Source organism: Heloderma suspectum, chromosome 1, assembly GCF_057233095.1.
Source record: "Heloderma suspectum isolate Gila_16-S chromosome 1, 16-S_ref, whole genome shotgun sequence".
Classification (NCBI taxonomy): domain Eukaryota; kingdom Metazoa; phylum Chordata; class Lepidosauria; order Squamata; family Helodermatidae; genus Heloderma; species Heloderma suspectum.
Genome location: NC_139458.1, coordinates 165,275,240 through 165,295,210, shown reverse-complemented (window position 1 = coordinate 165,295,210; position 19,971 = coordinate 165,275,240). Strand labels below are relative to the sequence as shown.

The 19,971-nt window shown below is 43.1% G+C and overlaps 1 protein-coding gene across 1 annotated transcript in view; it reads left to right on the top strand.

Moving 5' to 3' along the window:
* LOC146358384 (von Willebrand factor D and EGF domain-containing protein-like) overlaps positions 1 to 19,971 on the top strand; it is a 431,792-nt gene that overhangs the window by 62,861 nt on the left and 348,960 nt on the right. The window contains 2 exon segments of the mRNA XM_084809588.1: positions 6,819 to 7,003; positions 18,495 to 18,723. Of these exon segments, the coding sequence (XP_084665714.1) occupies positions 6,819 to 7,003; positions 18,495 to 18,723 (414 nt within the window).

Genomic DNA, 19,971 nt, shown 5'->3' with positions numbered 1-19,971 from the left:
AGAAAAACAGGTTGATCCCAAATCCATAACACAGTGTTAATGAATGAGCCTGTATCTTTGAAAGCACTCTACTGCATTCAGGTTACAGAGATGGTTAAGCCATGTAATGTTCAAACCATTTATTTCTGAGAAGTCCTATTGACTTAGGTGGACTACTCCAAAATAAGTGGTTTAGTGGCTGCACTTGTTTTTTTTCACAGTCATGGACTTAGAAATGAATCTATGGAGAACATCAGTGGATCTTCCTTCCAAGTAGTGTTTGAATCAGGGTTTTAGTCTGCTTCTGAATTCTGGTAATCCTATTATAACTGTAATGTCATCCAACACATTAACAGCTCATTATGTACAGATCATGTTGGCAACGATGGCACATGCTCTTATTATGATGACAAAGTGTTATGAATCCATTTCTATTTGTTAATTATCAGAAGATTTCACTTTTCACCCTTCCTATGAAAACATTAACGTGCCATAATGAGAGCAAAGGCTTTTAGATATTAAACCTTCTGAATGCTTTTCATTGCATTATGAGTAGCACTGCTGAGCTGTATTTTTGCAACATTTAATTTTCGCATGAAAAAATCAGCTCTTGAGGGGTACCGAAAGTCCCTGTAAAGTGTAACCCCCCTGTCTTAGTAGCATTTCATGTTTTTATCACATCTGTTTACAGCCCTGGGATACTGCTACTTTTAAAGCTCCCCCCACTGCCTTCAACACCAGTCAGTCAGTCAATCAATCCAGATCACATTGATCACAGACATGTCTATACTTGGCTGCATGTATTTAAATATATCATGCCATGTAGCCACTCAGATTTGCCTATGTGAGGATGTCAAAGGTTGCCTCCTTGAAATATCTAATAGCATGTTTTACCCCAATCTCAAACTTCTAACTAAATTTTTAGATCACTGCAAATCTTCTCATCGTAAGCAGTTGGCACAATCTCCCACGCTTGTGGGAGTCATTCTCCCCACATCACATCAACCCATTCCTTCCACCAGCCTGCCTCTTCTCACTCAGGCATACTGTCGCTATATATATAACATAGAAAATGTTCCATTCCAGCTGACTGTACTGAGGGAGATGAGAAGGGGGAACTGGGCCATTCCACCAGCCCTGCTGAAGACATCTCTCATGAAGGCTCCCCTTCCTCAGCTGCCATCTCCACCAGCTGTTCCAGCAGGCTGTACAGAGGGAGATGAGAGGGAGGGGCTTTCTTCCCAGTAATCATCAGCTAAAACCTCAGTTGGTGGAGGCACCTGGACAAGGGCCTAAAAGATGATCGCCGATTCCCCATAGGTACAATGCAGGAGGAGATCTTAACCTGGTGTAGGGCTTGGGCCCAGCACCTCTGCAGGTGGGCCCTAAGAAGACACGGAACTGATTCTGAGTCAGGCTGGGACGGGGAGGGGCAAGGAGTTGTCGAGGCATCAAGGTTGCAGAAGTGGGGCCCGGTGAGAATAACAGTCACAGAGGGGGTGATGCCCAGCTGCAGTCTAATCAGTTGGATGACAGCCAAGCCGGGCCCTTTCCCAAAGTCCCAAACCCATGGGAATGCAGACTCCTAACAAAGAAGAGGAAGGGGTGGAAATAAGAGACCCAAGGGCTAAACATCAGTTGAAAAGGGAGGAGCAAAACATGGCCATGTGGCTCTCCAGGAGACATGCAGCAAGGGAGGCAACCCTGTGGAAAGACCCACCTTGAGGACAGGACTTGTTAGATGATTTAGTCTGAGAAGGGGGGAAAAGGCATAGTAGCTAGTAGCAGTTTCGTTGCAACTCTCATTCATGGTGCTTTAACTCAGGCAATTACCTGAAGCCTATGGTATTATGTAAAGCCTGCTAGGAAAGCTTGTTGTCAATTGCTGCACAAGGATACTGCTTGTAGCCTGAAGCAAGACCTGTTTGCTTGTAGTTTGCATAATAAAATTAATTGACTGGAAACACGCCAGGCACCTGGCCAAGCCATTTAGGGCTTTAAAGGTTATAAATTAACACTTTGAATTGGGTGTGGAGATGATAAAGCAATTTGCACAATGAAGCAGTGACTGTACTGGCATAATATGATTGAATTGTCCATTAACAAATTTTGGTTTACTGAAATTTCTGGACTATTTTGAAAGGCAGCCCCATGTAGGGGTGTACGGGCCCCACCTACCTGGGTCCGCTGGGGCTCCGTGGGGGGTGGGAAGGCGATCCGGTCCTCCCTCCCAGAATTCTCCCCATCTGGCTCTGCTCTGCGGTGAGTCCAGACTTCCAACCACGGCTGGTCTACAGACGCAAATGGCGCCCAGCATAGCGGATGCCATTTGTGTGCCTCCCTTTGGCTGTGATAGGTTACTTAAAGATTTACATAGCCTATCACAGCAAAAAGGGAGACACGCAACTGAAGTAGTAGATGCCATTTGCATCCTTCCCTTTGGCCTTGATAGGCTATGTAAATCTTTAAGTAGCCTATCACAGCCAAAGGGAGGCACACAAATGGCGTCTGCTATGCCGGGTGCCATTTGCGTCTGTAGACCAGCCATGGCTGGAAGTCCGGACTCGCCGCAAAAAAGGAAGGATGCAGATGGTGTCCGCTATGCTGGACGCCATTTTGCATCTGCATGGGGAGCGGACGGACCCGACCGGATCTGGAGCCGGTGGTGCCAGCCCGCCAGGTAGGATCCGGCCGGGTCAGACTTCACGGGGTGGTGGGATGGGGTGGTCCGTTCCACCATGGACTCTGGGGGGACTGGATTCTAAGAATCCAGCCCCCCAGAGTCCGTGGAAGAATTCTCTGCCATCCCTAGCCCCATGTACAATGCACTGCAATAAATCAAGTGAAAGGCTTCCAGTCTATGGCTAACTGTAGCAAGGCCTGGTATCTCAGTCCAGATAAGAGTGCATTTGATATATCAGCACCCTAAGCTAAGAAGAACTCAGTGGAGAAAATCTTGTCATATGGAGGAGCATTCAGTGATGTGGGCCCCTACTTTCTGTCTGAAGTGGAAGAGTCCAAGGCTGCCCAGAGAATGTATGGGGCCTGGGACAGATGTGATGTTGCAGACCCTGACCCCTACTCCTCCTATGAGGACCCTCTGGTGAGAAATGCAGCAAAGCCAGGACAGTGGTCAATGATACACATAGGAGCTGAGACAAGGGTTCTGTTGCTTTGCAGGGGTCTTGGGCAAGTTGCCCTAGTTGCCTCCTCCCCCTTTGGGCAGCCCTGGTACAGTCTGGACATAGTTTTACTACCTCATGTGTTGCTTCTGAGGCCTAAGTAGCCACCACCAGCTTTACATGACCCGGGGTTGTCTCCATGGGTGATTTGCTGTGAGATAGCTGCATTTGGAGGTCGTACAGGGCACGTGGGCTGCCATCCTGCAGCCATCCCAGAGCTTTCTGCAGAAAAAAACAGATTTCCTGAAACTGCCTAAAGTCTAATTCATTTCCTCTCCCTGTCTTTCCCGTCCCTGTCTTTCCCAGCACAAACACATGTGTGTCTACTCAGAAGTAACTCTGACTGTGGTCAACGTGTTCCCGAAATGTGCATTCCCAAAGTTACTGAGATTCCCATGAATCAAAATAGTGCATCTAGGAGCCTTAAAGCTATGTCAAAGCTGTGTGTCTTTGATGTTTGCTTCATTGCTTTTTGGAAGTAATTAATTCACAGCTTCTCTCTGTTGCAGCATCCAGAGCTTCGGGGAAGGGAGAAGGCTGCACCTGTGTTTCTCTAATGTTTGCTTTGTCTGCTGCAAGGGAGTAGTTAATGCAAAGCTTTGATCATTCACAGCATCAGGAGCTTCAGGGGAGGGAGAAGGCTGCAGCTGTATTTCTCTAATGTTTGCTTAGCTGTAAGGAAGGACGGGGTGTGGGGAGGCTCTTGCACTGGTTCATCAGTCCCTGCCAGTCTGATGATGTTCACTCCAAGCCCCCCACCCCACCCAGAAGTATGTTAATGTGAAGTGACTCATAATGGTATGGTGCATTCATTCATGGAGCCCTGTGCGGACCAAAGCCAATTCCCTGAAAAATCCAGGTAATCCTCCATTCACTTCTCCTCCTGTTGTCATGGAGATCCCTTCCCTGACCCAGGATTACAGTGCAACCTTCCAGGGCAGAGCAGGCAGCTGACCCTTCAGAGTTTAGAAATTAAGCACTGCTTGTGCTTCAGAGCTGGAATGTTCTTACTGTGTTGAATATAAATGTAGACTTTATGCAATTGGATCAAGCAATGTTACTTATAAAAAGAAACAGCCATTTTCATTCAGACACAACTGCAGGTATGAATAATGACCTTTACAGTTTTCCCCAGAAAAGGGAAACATAACTACTGTACTAAACAGTTTATCTGAGTATAGAAATGTATGAAATCTATGCCACTGTTATATGTTTAAAAACAGGACAACAGTAATTCTGTTGGATCAGAGTTAAACATAGTTTCAGAATGCTAAATATGTAGCCTGCCTTTTCAAGTGAATTGCTAAAATAAATAGCAGTTTAGATAAACCATGAAGCAAGGTTTTAACAATAGAGTGGTAATAAGCTTGCATCCTGGTGCATAATTTCAGTATGAGAGTTTACACTGGCTCTTTCGTAAGCCTTTAGAAAGCATTGTTTTCAAGCTACCAACACTACTCCCATTTAGTCTGACGGGGTTTGTCAAGTTCATAGGTAGGACTGCAGCAGTGCAGAGATTCCACCAGTGGAGGCTGGTGGCTCTGATATCAAGCACCTTGGATAGCTCCTTTAGAGTTCTGACTGGTTCTGACTGAAACCTGAAGCAGATTCACCACCTCAGTCAGTGACCTAGAGCCACCAGCCTCTACTGGATTCCACCTTGCAATGCAGACTCTACAGATAACACTTTAAATCCCCTGGCAAGCAGGAGACAAGGTGGCTTCTGGCTTCTCCTTCCCTTTTGCTCCATGATCCTATTATCCACCACCCACTCCATCTTTGCCCACTCCATGTGCTGAGGGGAGCAGAATTCCAAATAAGCATCATGTGGTCCCATTTCTACCCTGGTCATACCAACCATATACTCTTACCGTATACATTTTTTTCACAGCCATTGGTGTGTATGTGTGCGTTCAAGAAAACTCCTTGGGTTGGATCCAGACTTAGCCATTCTTAGAGTAGAGTAGACTCACTGAAATAAATGGGACATAAGTTAGTTGACACGCTTCATTGATTTCAATCAGACTACTCTAAGCATGACAACATCTGGATCCAACCCCTAGTGGAATTCACAATGAATGGTTATGGAATACCTACCGCTCAGAAATCAGCACTTACTCAACTGCTCTCTGTTAGGTCAACCAAAGACAAAACTTTGGTTGTGTGATAGCGCCCATAAAAACGTCATGTTTTTTGGTAGCAATTTTTGGTGGTTTCAGTTAAATGGATTTAGTCCTTCCCAGATAAAGTGCAATTATGTTTTTAAAACAACCACAAATTATTAAAACAAAATACAATGGTGTGCTGCTTCTGAAAATAAACAAGTGAATAATTTTATAAATAAACAGATTTGGTACCTATAACTTATTTTATTACAGCACTGCAAACATTGCTATGTTGCATTTTTCTCTGTCTTAATCTTGTCACTATTGCCATAATGATAATCTTCCTAGATTAAAGCATTTGATGTGATATCAACCTCCTCAATATTATGCCTGTAAAACTTATGAGCAAAAAAAAAAAAAGGTGGGGGGGAAGAAATGATATATGAACTTCACCATATCACTGGTAAAACACTAAAACAGAGCTGCTCTGATTCTCAGTTCTCTTCCTTTAACACATTTGGAGCACTAGGGGGATCAGAAACAATTTGGGAAATGACATTTGAAATATGGAGAACGCCATGCATATTTTCTTCATTCAGTGATTTAATATAAAGTATTCCCAATTTACAAGTCAAATGATGCTGGCTCTCAGTGATATCTTTGCATATATAATCTAAGATAGTGAAAAATCATGCTATTCTTTCTACTTCTTACATCATCGCCAGTAATAAAGATTCCACAGTGTGAAATTAACTGACGGTTCCATTGGTGATGAATGAGGAAGACTAAACTCTAGTGCATTCTTCCATAACTGCTTTGGTGCTTTCACGGCTTTCTAAGAAGAATTTGTTTTGCTCAATAAAGGAAGGACATAGAAGGAGCTTTTTATATTACAAGATCCCTTTTCTCTATACAAATACATATCATGGTTGTTGTCTTCAAATATTACTGATCAAAAAAGTGACCGAGGATCAAACTAAACATGATTTTTAATTCATAGCATGTATGTCTGTTCTTCTTTCATACTCCAAAGTACAAGGAACCCAATCCAGATTGGGACCCTAGTGTGGGGGTAGGGGGCTTTAATTCCATCCTGTGCTTTGGTCCCAATTCAGACTCACATCCTCTGCATCTACAATTTGTATGGGGGGGGGGACTTTCCATTTGCTGCAGTGGTCCCCCCCCATCTACAATCCAGATTTCAGGCACAGAGGGCCTATCTTGATCAGGGGTTCAAGTGGGTAAACAGTGAGGGCAAAGGGGTAAAGCTGCCACTTTCTGCCATGTTAGGGTTCCAATCTGGGTTGAATCACTCACACTGAATTTTAGTAAGAAAAAAGAAAAAATAGAGCCACATGACATTTATTAAAGGTAACATGTAGTTTGGCTCTTAAATTACCTCCAGAGATGCATCAAGGCTCTCTACATTCTGATATTATTCCACTATAGTGACTTAATGATTTTAGTGTAAACCTGTAGATACAAAATAATGTATTGCTTATTATCTGTAGAAATGATACACCAAAATATTTTTTCTTCTTCTTGTCTTCAGCTCCAGAATGTTTGCCAGGAGGACATCATATTCTACACAATGCCTATCGCAGCATCAGTTTTGATTCCCTGGAATTGCAGGAAACAGCAATTCAGGACATGGTCTGCGATCATTCACTTCCACAAGGGTGGTACCGCTTCATGATTGACAACAAGCCTGCAGAAATGCCAACAAAGTGTATAGAAGTTAGTACAAGAAAAAAGAAAGGCTAAATCATGCATAGTTTTGAGTATTTTTGTGACTCCAATTCACTGCAGATATATTCCCCTACAACCTTATTGTCCTTCTGTCTAGCTCCAGTTAGGGATGTACGAAAGTGACTTAGCTGTTCGTAGATTCTGATTGTGGGGGAGGGTGCTCCGTCCCCCCCCCCCGGAATCCTCGACGGGGGGGGAGGCGATCCGGTCCTTTCCCCCGGAATCCTGCCTGGCCAGCTCTGCTCTGCGGCAGCTCCGTGGAGCAGCCGGCCAGGGCCGTCCGCAGCCAGATTTCCAGCCACTGACTGGCTGGTGCGGACGCAAATGGCAGCCGCCATAGCGGTCTCCATTTGCGTCCAGCCAGGCAGCCGTGATAGGCTATGTAAGTCTTTACGTAGCCTATCATGGCTGGGCAAAAAACAACAACAACAAACCGGCGTATGCAAATGGCGGCGGCTATGGCGGCCGTCATTTGCGTTCCCTATTTTTCGCCTTTCTAGCCTACGTAAATATTTATGTAGGCAATTACAGCAGGAAAAAAAGGGAACCACAAATAGCGTAGTGGGCGCTATTTGTGTTTCTTTTTTTTTTTGCCATAAAAGCCTACAGAAATATTTATGCAGGATAGAACGGCGGGGGGGAAAAGAACACAAATAGCACCCCCTACACTATTTGCGGTTCCCTTTTTTTTGCCGCAATCGCCTACGTAAATATTTATGTAGGCTAGAACGGAGAAAAATAGGGAATGCAAATGGCGGCTGCTGTAGTCACCGCCATTTGCATACACTGGGTTTTTTTTGGGGGGTTAGCCATGATAGGCTACGTAAATTCTTACGTAGCCTATCACAGCTCGTAGGACGGCAATGGCGGCTGCAGCAGCCTGGCCGCAGCCAGCCAGGAGACAAGCCGCCGCTGCCGGAACCGCCTCCACCGAATCCACCGCATCCATCCCGGGGGATTCCATGGGGGGGGGCAGGGGGTTAGGAGGCCATTCCGCCATGGATTCCAGGGGGCCAGATTCTAAAGAATCTGGCCTCACTGGAATCCGTGGTGGAATTCTCTACCATCCCTAGCTCCAGTATGCTACCAGGGATGCAGGCATGATTGGGGACTTGAAATAATTTTTCCTACTGTATGCATAAGATTTTGCTACATGTCTTGTATCATATGGCATATCTTACTCGGTTGAGCTATCAGAGTTTGTTTCCCTGTCTTCTCTCTCCCTGCACCAGTCATGCATGTCAGGTGGAGGAAACTGTTGCGATTTCTCTAGCTATCTTTTCTCCCAGGAGCACTTAGAGAGGGCAAACAGGAGATTAGTGTATATTTTTTTCATTTAATATGCAAATGAATTCCTTCCCTAAGTTATCCAAACCTTCCTCATGTCAGCTGAGGATTTTTATTCTAAATTCCTCAATTGACAGTTCAACACACTTTTCTGCATTATCTCAAACCCACTTTTTTGGCATGTTAATATTTTCACTTGCATGCAAAATTTGGCTTGAGCTGAGAGGTAGGCACACCGAGAAGCTGGCACATAGTGAAACAATCCAAGAGTACAGTTTTCTTTTTTTAAATGTTTATCCAAGAAGTGCATAAATATTATTTTTTATTTATATCAGTTGCCACTAGGGAATTAGGTGATTCAATGTATATTGGGCATTTCCGTGACTGAAAATCTTCAGTTGCTTTGATCAACGACTTAAAGGTTACAGCACCTTTGAGGTTTTGCTTCTTTTACAGATAATGTCTTGATTCAAAATTAATAATACATATTTTTCTTCTTTTATGGATTACTTCATAATTCAAATGAAATAATAAATTCTTAATTTGATAACTTCCTAATTCAAAGCGACAGCTCACCTCAAAGCTGGCTTCATTTAATCTCAAAGGAAAATGTGATTTGAACTGAAATTAAGATACAGAAGTTCTAATTCAATACTTTTCTTAAACATTAAACTAATGAAGTGTTTAGGATTTTAATCAGATAAATGCAAAACTAAGCATTTTTCTTAATGTATTCTTTTTTAAGTCTTTTATTCCAAACCCTTTAATCCTTTGTTTGTCAAGGTTTGATAATCCAGAAAATACTTGCTTGACTAATATTGTACTTAAAGTGAGCTGATATTTTACTTCCTATGAAGCCCAGTGAGTGGCCTTCAAGGGGCCTGGGACCCCCATCCAGAATCTACGGCCAGACACTTAGCCAGTGTTCCTGGATTTGACTCAAATGGTCACTTCTTCCTATATTAGCACTCCAGAAGCAGGGCATCAGCACTGTCAAAGCTGATCAGCAAACAGCTGGGATTTGTGTGTGTGTTCCTGATATATCGTATGAAAATGCACCACCCATTTGTAATGTATGTTGTCTCCCAAGCCATCACAGTCATCTTAGAATTCAAAAACAGCAGTAGTAGATGATGCATAAGCAAACCTAGGATATCGGGTAACATGCAATATGAAAGATTGTGTAATAAGTGGATCCAATGACATCTTATTTATTTATTTATTTATTTATTTGCATGTATATATCACCTTATCTGTTAAAAAGCCATCAACATGGTCTCAAAATATTTACAAATTTTGTGCTTATCAAAAAACCCTCCGAAAGCACCATGGATTAGGTACAGAAATCTGCCAGTGTCAGGGAGCTATCAGAAGCTAACTTTGGATAGATCTACACTAACTACTGTACAATTGCGCTCATTTCACATGCCAGCAAGGTTATGCTCAAAATCCTACAAGGTAGGCTTCAGCAGTATGTGAACCGAGAAATACTGGAAGTACAAGCTGGGTTTCGAAGAGGCAGAGGAACTAGAGATCAAATCGCCAACATTCGCTGGATCATGGAGAAAGCAAGAGAATTCCAGAAAAACGTCTATTTCTGCTTCATTGACTACACTAAAGCCTTTGATTGCGTGGATCACAACAAACTGTGGCAAATTCTTAAAGAGATGGGAGTACCAGACCACCTTACCGCTGTCTCCTGAGAAACCTGTACAAGGGTCAAGAAGCAACAGTAAGAACCGGACATGGAACAACTGATTGGTTCAAAATTGGGAAAGGAGTACGACAAGGTTGTATATTGTCGCCCTGCTTACTTAACTTATATGCAGAGTACATCATGAGAAACGCTGAGTTGAATGAATCACAGGTTCATTAAGACTGCCGGGAGAATTATCAACAACCTCAGATACGCAGACAATACCATCCTAATGGCAGAAAGCAAAGAGGATCTAAAGAGCCTCTTGTTGAGGGTGAAAGTGGAGAGTGCAAAAGCTAGTATGAAACTCAACATTAAAAAAACTAAGATCATGGCATCTGGCCCCATCACTTCCTGGCATATAGAAGGGGAAGAAATGAAAGCAGTGACAGATTTTATTTTCTTGAGTTCCAAGATCACCGCAGACGGTGACTGTAGCCATGAAATTAAAAGACGCTTGCTCCTTGGGAGGAAAGCTATGGCAAACCTAGACAGCACAGTAAGAAGTAGAGACATCACCTTGCTGACAAAGGTTCGTATAATCAAAGCTATGGTTTTCCCAGTAGCAATGTATGACTGTGAGAGCTGGACTATAAGGAAGGCTGAGCACCAAAGAATTGATGCTTTCGAACTGTGGTGCTGGAGAAGACTCTTACGCGTCCCTTAGACTGCAAGGAGGTCAAATCAGTCAATCATAAATGAAATCAACCCTGTCCCTGACTGCTCATTGGCAGGACAGATACTGAAGCTGAAGCTCAAATATTTTGGCCACCTAATGCAAAGAGAAAAGTCACTGGAAAAGATCCTGATGCTGGGAAAGATTGAAAGCAAAAGGAGAAGGGAATGGCAGAGGATGAGATGGCTAGATAGCATCACCGATGCAATGAATATGGACTTGAGCACACTCCGGGAGAGAGCGCAGGACAGGAAGGCCTGGCATGCTATGGTCCATGGGGTCAAGAAGAGTCAGACATGACTGAACGACAACAACTGTTTTATAGTGCTACTGAAGTGCACTGATAACTGTTGGGGCACCTTACCCATTTTATATACCACTTTTGGAGTGTTATTTCCTGCTTCTTATTCCACATACCACATTATCCAATATACTGCAACAGATGACATTGTGTGTCCTACAAGGTATAAATATGCAAGACGGATATAGTGTTACCAGGACGGGATCGTAATGATATGACACAAGGTGCAGATCTGGCCTTTGTCACCCACTTCCTCTCCTTGCCCCAGAAACCCCTGGAAATGCTTCTGCGGGGTTTGCAGGGGGCTGAGGAGAAAAGGGGAGATTGCAGAACATCAAGTACCTTCTTTGCAAGAGATAATATTTATCTCTTATAAATATTAACTGACAGAACTATTGACCAAACAGAGAAAATGGCTGAATGGAAAGTACTGAAATACACATTAATTGATTGGTTGAATTATTGGTTGAATAATTGATTGTGCTCATGACATATGACATCAAGACTGAGAAATGGATTGCTGTTGGATAAAATGAAACAGAGTGTTTAATTTCCCTGTGATAATTCTTTTTTAAAAATTAACAACATACAAAATTTCAAGAAGCAGCTTATCTCAGGCACTGAACAACAATGCCAGGCAGTAACTATCAGTCAGAAAAATGCTGAAGAAGCTGCTCTATCATTTAAACATAAGCATGCATTTCTCTCATAACTCCTACTTATTTTTAATACCATAATTTCTATGCAAACCCCAAATGATAGGTCCAATGATTCAGGGTTTTTTAAAACTTGAAATTGCATAGAACCTGGGAATGTTCAGTCAATGAAATCAATTGAATATCTAAATCCTAAATAAGTAGAATAAAACATCCCAGGATGCAGCACTAATACCAGTATATTTTCCATTTACTTGAAATGGGCAGCTCATCCACATTTTTATATGTGGTTCTAAATCAAATAATTTGATGGATTAGTGGATGCTTAGCTAGGGATGAACAATATTTAATGCAAACCTATCTCACAGTGGTGCAGAAATGGATTAATTAAGAAATGTCAGTAAAGTATGTTTTAACATGAAAAGTGACAAATTCTGGCAGATGGTGAGTATTCAGATTCCCATAGAAATCTGTGAAGCTGAACCCTTAAAAGGGTGCTTAGCAGTTGCCAGGTACAGTTCAGTCAGTTTCTAATTGCACTGATGCTAGAAACCACTTTCTCTAAAATGGTCTGTTATCTTCACTGAGACTACCCTGGAGAAGACCAGTGCTTGATTATTGCAGTCATTTCACTCTCCTCTTGACTATTTAGGAACTGATAAGAGATACAGGAATTCGAGGGGGGGGGAGTTCCTCTAAAGATGAGTGAAATTGTGTTTATCTCCTACCCATCCAGTTGGGTCTCTTATAAAGTAGTGAACAATGTTAAAAGATTCTTTCCTTTCAATCCAAATCTTCAAAGTCCTCAACATTCCATGTTAAGAGGAACAGGTAGATACTCACAATCCAGCCAAAGTTGAGCACTTCTAAATCCCACTGATTACAGTGCAAGAGAGTTAGACATATGCTTAAATATACCCTTGAAAAATCAGTGGGACATCGAAGTGCTTAATTTGGTAGGATCATGATGTCAATTGCCAGTGGTCTATGTATTACCCTCTCCCTGCATCATAAGCAGGCATGCACATAATAAAAAATCTAGTGCACAATCTATTCAAAATTAAGCAATTTGAAGTCCCATTGATTTCTATGGGTAAAATTTGAATACATGTTTATTCTCTCATTTAGAGTGATTAACTTTTGCTCTATCATTTTGGTGCATAAATAAATGCACTGAAATTCTAGCCATATACTTAAATTTAATTGCTTTACCTTTGTTATTATCAGTGTGAAATCATTATGGAGGAATGTTTACATATCCAAAATATCACCATTGACATTCAACACCACCACTGATTGTGTTCATAGAACCACTTTTACATAGCAATTAATAACTAAGTTAGATGCTATAAAAAGCCACTGCATCAAGATGTATGAATTTTTTTTTAAAAAAAAAAAAACTTCCTAGTATTGCAAAGAATATAACTGATACTCTTCAACTGGTTTATTCTCTCATCTGACATTGCTGCTTTTAATTCTGACAATCTCTATATGATTATTTGGAAATAAATACCACTAGATTAGATCAATGGAGTTCTGTGGACTGTAGAATACACACACACACACACACACACACACACATGTCTTCATGTACTGTGTATACCTCTCTGCTTCTTATTCGCATTTTCTGTTGGATGTACAAGTCCATTTTGTTCATGATGAGGATACACTTGCAGCATATAATTTGTCTACAAGTTCTGTCATGCTCACCCTTAACTTGGAGTTTGAACACTGTGGGTGCCATAGCTACCCTTTAGCACATGGCTTATCTTTTTTGCTTGAGTCATAAGGAGACATCTTGGTGTAACGTTCCTTCATCATGGCACACCATGACTAGAATTGTGCCACTGAATCTGTGGTGCACTGGAAAAGGGAGGAAAAGAGAGAAGATGTGAGGGCAGATGTCAGTGGCAACACTAGGACCAAAGGGCATAAATCCAGAGCCCCACAGCCCTGGGGCCACCATGACAGCAGCGATGAGTGGTGACACCTTTTTCCTTTCCAGTTTTTAAAATGTTTCGCAACAGGTGTGCTGTGGAACAAAGCTCCAGCCACACCTGCCATCTTCATTGGCTGGCCCAGAGTGCTTCACTCTTCAGCATGCTCATTTTTTAAAAAAAAGATAAAGGAAAAAGATGTCATTTCACTGTTTGTTGCCACCTGGTAAGGGGAGGAAGTAATGAGTGAGGAAGGAGAAAATGGGGAGGGAGAGCAGCTAGGTGGCAGGAAACAAATGAGTTGTCCATTTTTTGTTCCTTTTAAAAAGCATAGAGGTCATTGGGTTGTCCAGAATGATGGCCAATCTCTGTAAAAGGATTTTTTTTTAAGAAAAAAAACACGAAACTGTTTATCCCCTTTCCACTGCCTCATAAAGGGATGGGTGGAAGAGAGTGAATGAGCAAAGCAGTGTGGGTAGAGAGAGAAAGCAGGGCAGCAGAGCAGCCAGGATGGTGCAATGGGAGCCCCAGAAGGCATCTTGCCCAGGGCCTCCTCAGCCATGGCAGTGCCACTGGCTGGTGTGTGCGGAATCACAGCTTGGGGCAAGGATTTATGTCTCTTAGCCTAAAGGTGTAATCCTATGAAGGCGTAATAGCACACAGAAAAAAAGTCCTACAACTCCCAGCCAACCAGCCTGGCCATTGGAACAGGTTTCCCATTTGAGTAAACATCATGAATGTATCTTTCCCACCATTTTATTCTGAATGCTCAGGCAGCCTTTCCATTCTCCTTGTGTCTCTTTAGCCTTGGGGCTGCCAGGTAAAATTCAGCTGACAGAACTACAATGAAGCAAGCATAACTTATACTGTGACCTCCAGTCTCACCCTGCTGTCATATACAAAAGATCCATTTTTGTGCTACAAAAGAGCTGCTGCTGCTGCTTAAGAAATCTAGCAGAGTTGCACCAAAGAAAAATGACCCCTTTTTTCAAAAATAATTTTTCGAACCTGACATAATGCTCAATTTCAACCGTTGCACTGAAGCAGGACACTATTTCATAGGGCTCCAAAATGGAGAAAGATCTGTGCACAATTTGGAAGTGCTTACCTCCTTGCTGAGGGTAACTGTTATACGCTAAAACCATTTGAGAGCCAATTAAACACCAACTGCAAATAAGCCAAGTCTTCTTGCACTTATTTTCAGGTGTGTATTATGGTAGTATAAGCCAGGGGTAGGCAAACTAGTTCCCTCCAGATGTTTTTAACGACAACTCCCATCATTCCCAACCAGCCTAGCCAACAGACATGGCTTATGGGAGTTGTAGTCCAAAGCATTCGGAGGGCACCAAGTTGCCTACCCCGGTATAACATTATAGATACACCATTTTGTGTGGCCAGCTCAATGGATATCTTCTTCATCCATTGGCCAATTCTTACAAGTCCTTTTCAGGCTTCCGATACTCCATGGACAATGAAGGCCAATAGGAGAGGCTGAGCCTGACTCCTCCCCATGCATGTTTGTTATTCACAGATACTGACCTTCTGAAGAGTCAGGACTGATTGTAGCGTGAGTGCAAATGTGGAAATACGTTGTGCAAATATCTCATAGAAACCATTTTCTCCACTACGAATATGTAAAATGTTGCTTGGATGCCAGAGAGTTACCAGTTCAGGTGATGATACCTTAAAGGAAGGATGATAGCTCAGTGGTAGAGCACCTTCTCTACCTTCTGCTTTGCATGTGGAATGTCCCAGTTTCAATCTTTGGCTTCTCCAGGTAGGGCTATGGAAGAATCCTACCTGAAACCCCGGAGAGCCACTGCCCGTGATTCTCGACAATACTGGGCTAGATGGACCAATGCTCTGACTCAGTGACCTAGTTTGCATGATTGAACTGCCCACCATGGCTTGTTTAAGCCATGGTGGGCCGCAGCACATGCCAGCACATGCATCCGGCCATTTGGAATATTCAGTGCCTGGCCGTGGCTTATCATGTTGTGTGAACCTGGGGACTGTGGGCTATGTGAGGGTTAAACAATGCTCGCATAACCCAACAACAGACCATGTTGTTTAACCCTCATATAACCCATGGTGCCTGGGTTCGCATGACACAACAAACCAGGCTGAGGGTTGAATATTCAGAATGGCCACCTGCACATGTTAGCATGTGCCACAGCCTACCATGGCTTCAATAAGCCACGGTGGGCATATGAACTGCCCCAGTATAAGGCAGCTTCCTATGTTCCTGTGGTCATTAGGAATATCACAGTATTCTGTGACTAGGAATCCACATTTTTGGCCTTCCCTGGCAGAGAAGGGATTGCTGCCTACAGAAGACACCTGAAAAAAATAGGATTTTAGTGTAGGTGTGATTGGGAAGTAGCATATCCACTCCAAAACGAAAAGTAGCAGCAAAGTCAGGAGCTCAAGCTCATTAATGAAATAAATAACATGGTTTTTCCCCTTTGAGTTTGTAAACATTTAAATAATTACCCTACCAATGCAAATAAAGTTCACCATTATTATATTTACATTGTAGGGAGATTGTGCTGTCCTGGAAATTAGCCCTGTGTTGTTATACCCATATTGTTGTGGGCAGGCTGAGAAAAGGAGTAATGTTCTGTCATGCATGAAAGAGGACCACAGGGGGAGGGGAGCGTGCGAACCTGAGATTCATGCAGACTAGTTTGTTGTCATAAAAATCATGGTTTAGATGATAAATGTAACTGGGCCAAAGCTGGAATTCTATGAGTGGTTGTATGTAGAAGTGCAATTCTAGGAAATACTGAATAAAAAAATGAATCCTATAGCAGCAGCTGTGTATCATTGTAGCAAGTTGCAGAGTGCGTAAGTGAAGTTCACGTGTCACAAACAACAGTAAAACTTGGAAGCCTCATTATCATCTCTTTCACTTGGCAGAGTAAGGGGTGTGTGTGTCTGTCAATGGCCTTGGCACCTCAGCAGATGACATCATCACTCTTGAACTGAAGAACAGTCTCAGAATTGCACTCCCTTGTGTTCCTTCTCCACTACACCACTGATTAAAATTGTCTGATGGACTTTTAAAAGCATATGAAGCTAAGCTATTATGTTGGCGAATTCCATTTGATGAAATAGGTTTAGATATTCCCAGGTAAACCGCTGCTTACCCTCCAGCTGCTAGCGCTCTGGACAGTACTGGGCTGCCTGACAGCTTTCCAAAGGAATAAAACTGTCAAGTGTTCAGTGCTTCCAACTCTCTCTCCAAACACTTGCGATTTTTGTTTACTTCATGGTGATGCCCAAGCAGATGTACAGAACATAAATGAAAAGGCATTTGTTTGAAGCTCTGAAACAGAAAATGTGTCATATCTCTTGTTCCAGATAAGCGGGCCTATGATGATCTCATCTGTAAACTGCCACTGTGTGTGTGTTTAAGTTTTTTATAGGGATGGGGGAGAATTTCTCCCCGAAACTTCGGGGGGCCGAGTGCCAATGCATTCGGTCCTCCGAAGGTTGTTCGGGGAGAAATTCTCCGCCCCCGCCCCTCCCCCCCAGGATGGGACTTACCTTTCACGAATGTCCCTCCCGGCGGCGGGTCCCGGCGGCGGTTCGGCAGGTCTTCATCAGGGGCGGGGGTGGCAGCCGGTCTTTTGACCGGCTGCCGCCGCTGCCATTACAAGAAAAGTTAAAAAAAAAAAACGCCCCTGTGATAGGCTACGTAATGATTAACGTAGCCTATCACGGCTAGATTTGCAAAGTCAGCCGTGATAGGCTACATTAATCGTCACGTAGCCTATCACGGGTGACTTAAAAAAAAAAAAAAAGCACGTATGGCTAATGGCGGCCCCCATAGGGAGCCGCCATTCGCATTCCTTATTTGGTCCCTGTAGTCTACGTAAAGATTTACGTAGACTATGGCGAAAATAAGGACAACGCAAATAGCGTTGCCCTTATTTTCGCCGTAGTCTATGTAAATCTTTACGTAGACTACAGGGACCAAATAAGGAATGCGAATGGCGGCTCCCTATGGGGGCCGCCATTTGCATATGTGCTTTTTTTTTTTTTTCAAAGTCACCCGTGATAGGCTACATGACGATTAACGTAGCCTATCATGGCTGACTTTGCAGATCTAGCCGTGATAGGCTACGTTAATCGTTACGTAGCCTATCACAGGGGCGTGTTTTTTTTTTTTTTTTTCTTTTGACGTTCGCGGCCGGGGAGACGGGGCGCTTCTACCCGGCCTGACTTTCACCGGCGAGGGATGGGGCGCCTCCCGCCCGGCCTGAATTTCAGCCGGGCGAGGTGGGAAGCCTCCCCCCCTCGCATGAACTTCAGGGGGAGAAGTGAAGCGCCTCCCCCCCACCGCAAAAAAAGCTGCAGGACAAGGTAAGTCCCTTTCGTACATCAGACCTCATGAAGGAGGTGTAGCTGACCCTGAGTTCTTTTTGTCTTGCCATCTTTCCTGTCACCACCCACAACATTGGGCAGTATCCAACGGTGTTGTTCCACAAACACAAATAGCTCTGGCGGAGCTGTGCGTGCCAAATCTTTCTCTTGCACAAGCGTCTGCACATTAGGCATGTGAAAGGCTTGTGGAAGTGTGATGTGCAACTGGTTGCACACACAGTTGTGTAAACAGGATGCACAGCCAGGTGCACAATCAGTTGCGCAAGTATAATGTACATCCAGTTGCGCAAGTATAATGTACATCCAGTTGCGCAACCATGGTTGTGCAAACATACCTTTAGTTGGATTCTCCTCTGGCGCATAGTTCAGAACCTAGTTTCCACTAGCACAACGTCATTTGTGCCAGCAGAATGACACAGTTGGATCCTGCCCATTGCCTCCACCTCATTAGTGAGCAGAATTATACTCAAAATACTCACAGACAAACATCAAGTAGAAATGAGTCAATTGATGGAAGTGGTATATATTTTTCCACAGATGAACAAATGTGGGACGCAAGCTCCAGTCTGGCTGTCACTTGAATCTGGCTCCCTCCCACACCCTGGTGAGAGAAAGCCGCTAACAGCCTGTGCGACCTGGCAGTTCTTTTTTGGAAGCACCAAAGACTGTTGTCTGTTCCGAATACCTATATCAGTTAGGCACTGTGGAGAATTCTTTGTTTATCTCTTGCAACCGACTCAAGGATGTATGGGTTACTGCGCAGAAGGTGGGTTTCATGAAGTCTGTATTTATCAATTCAATTGTATATACCTCTCTTGCAACATGTTCAAAGGTCCTGTTATTGCTATACACATACCAGTGACCTTGCAAGTCAAGCATTGCTCCCAGTAAGATGCAGACCATGTAGCTAATAAATCAGTTGCCGCCCAAGGTGCTTCTGAGGAATAGCTGTTATTACTTTGGCAGAATTTAATCTGCAGAGTGTTACCAAGGTATTAGCTTGGTTACACTGTACACATAACCTTTACTAAAGCCTTTGCCTCCATGTTTTGCTTAAAGAGCAAAGCTAACTGCTTTGAGCATGATAATGATGATGATGATGAGTGGCATCTAAAACTGAAATATTTGATTGGAGGTAAAGACTGCAGTTCTATATACATTTATCTGTGATTAAGTCCCATTGAAGTAAAAGGGGCTTACTTTTCAGTAGATAGGCACAGTATTGTGCTATAAAAAATTGTTTGGAAGCCTTTGAAGCTGAGGGAGGTAGGGAACTGGGGAACAGCTTTTGGGTGACACTTTGATGATTACTTTCGTCAGACATCATTGTCAGTCCACTGGTAGAGTTCCATACTCTATTCTCTACTTAGGAAACAAAAGGAAGAGCAGACAGCCATTCCTCACTCAGTCCATTATACCTTCTGAACTGAGATTGTTCAAGTGCATATAGATCGCTAGAAATGATTCTCCCTTAGCAGCATCATAGAGATGCATAGCTTTATTCCCTTATACTTGCCTTCGCTACCTGAATCTTACTGTACAAATTAGCTCTCATGGATGCAACACCAAGAAAATTATGGTTACCACCTTTTCAAAATTCTGTTTCTGTACCCTTCTGCCAGTCTCTGTCAACAGCTCTGCCCATAGGACTGGCACCTTCTCTGCCACCCCATTAATGGACTGGCATTTCAGATATCATACTTCAGATATTAAGTTATTATACTATTATACTTCAGATATTATTCTTAGAGTTGGTCTTCTGCTCCCTCAAAAGGCTCCTCCCTTTCTCCTTTGCTGCCCCCTATGCTTGGTACTTGTCTGAGAACACCTGTGTGAGGCCAGCTGTCTTTACTTCAGTCAAATTCCTCCTAAAAACTTTCCTTTTCTATGAAGCTTTTGGCACAATTGCCTAGTTTTCTATGCCCTAATAAAAGTAAGCCCAAGTACATGTAATTGAAACAATTGCATAGTCTTTCCCTGTTTACTCCCTGCCTCTGTTTCCTTCCCCCTTTTC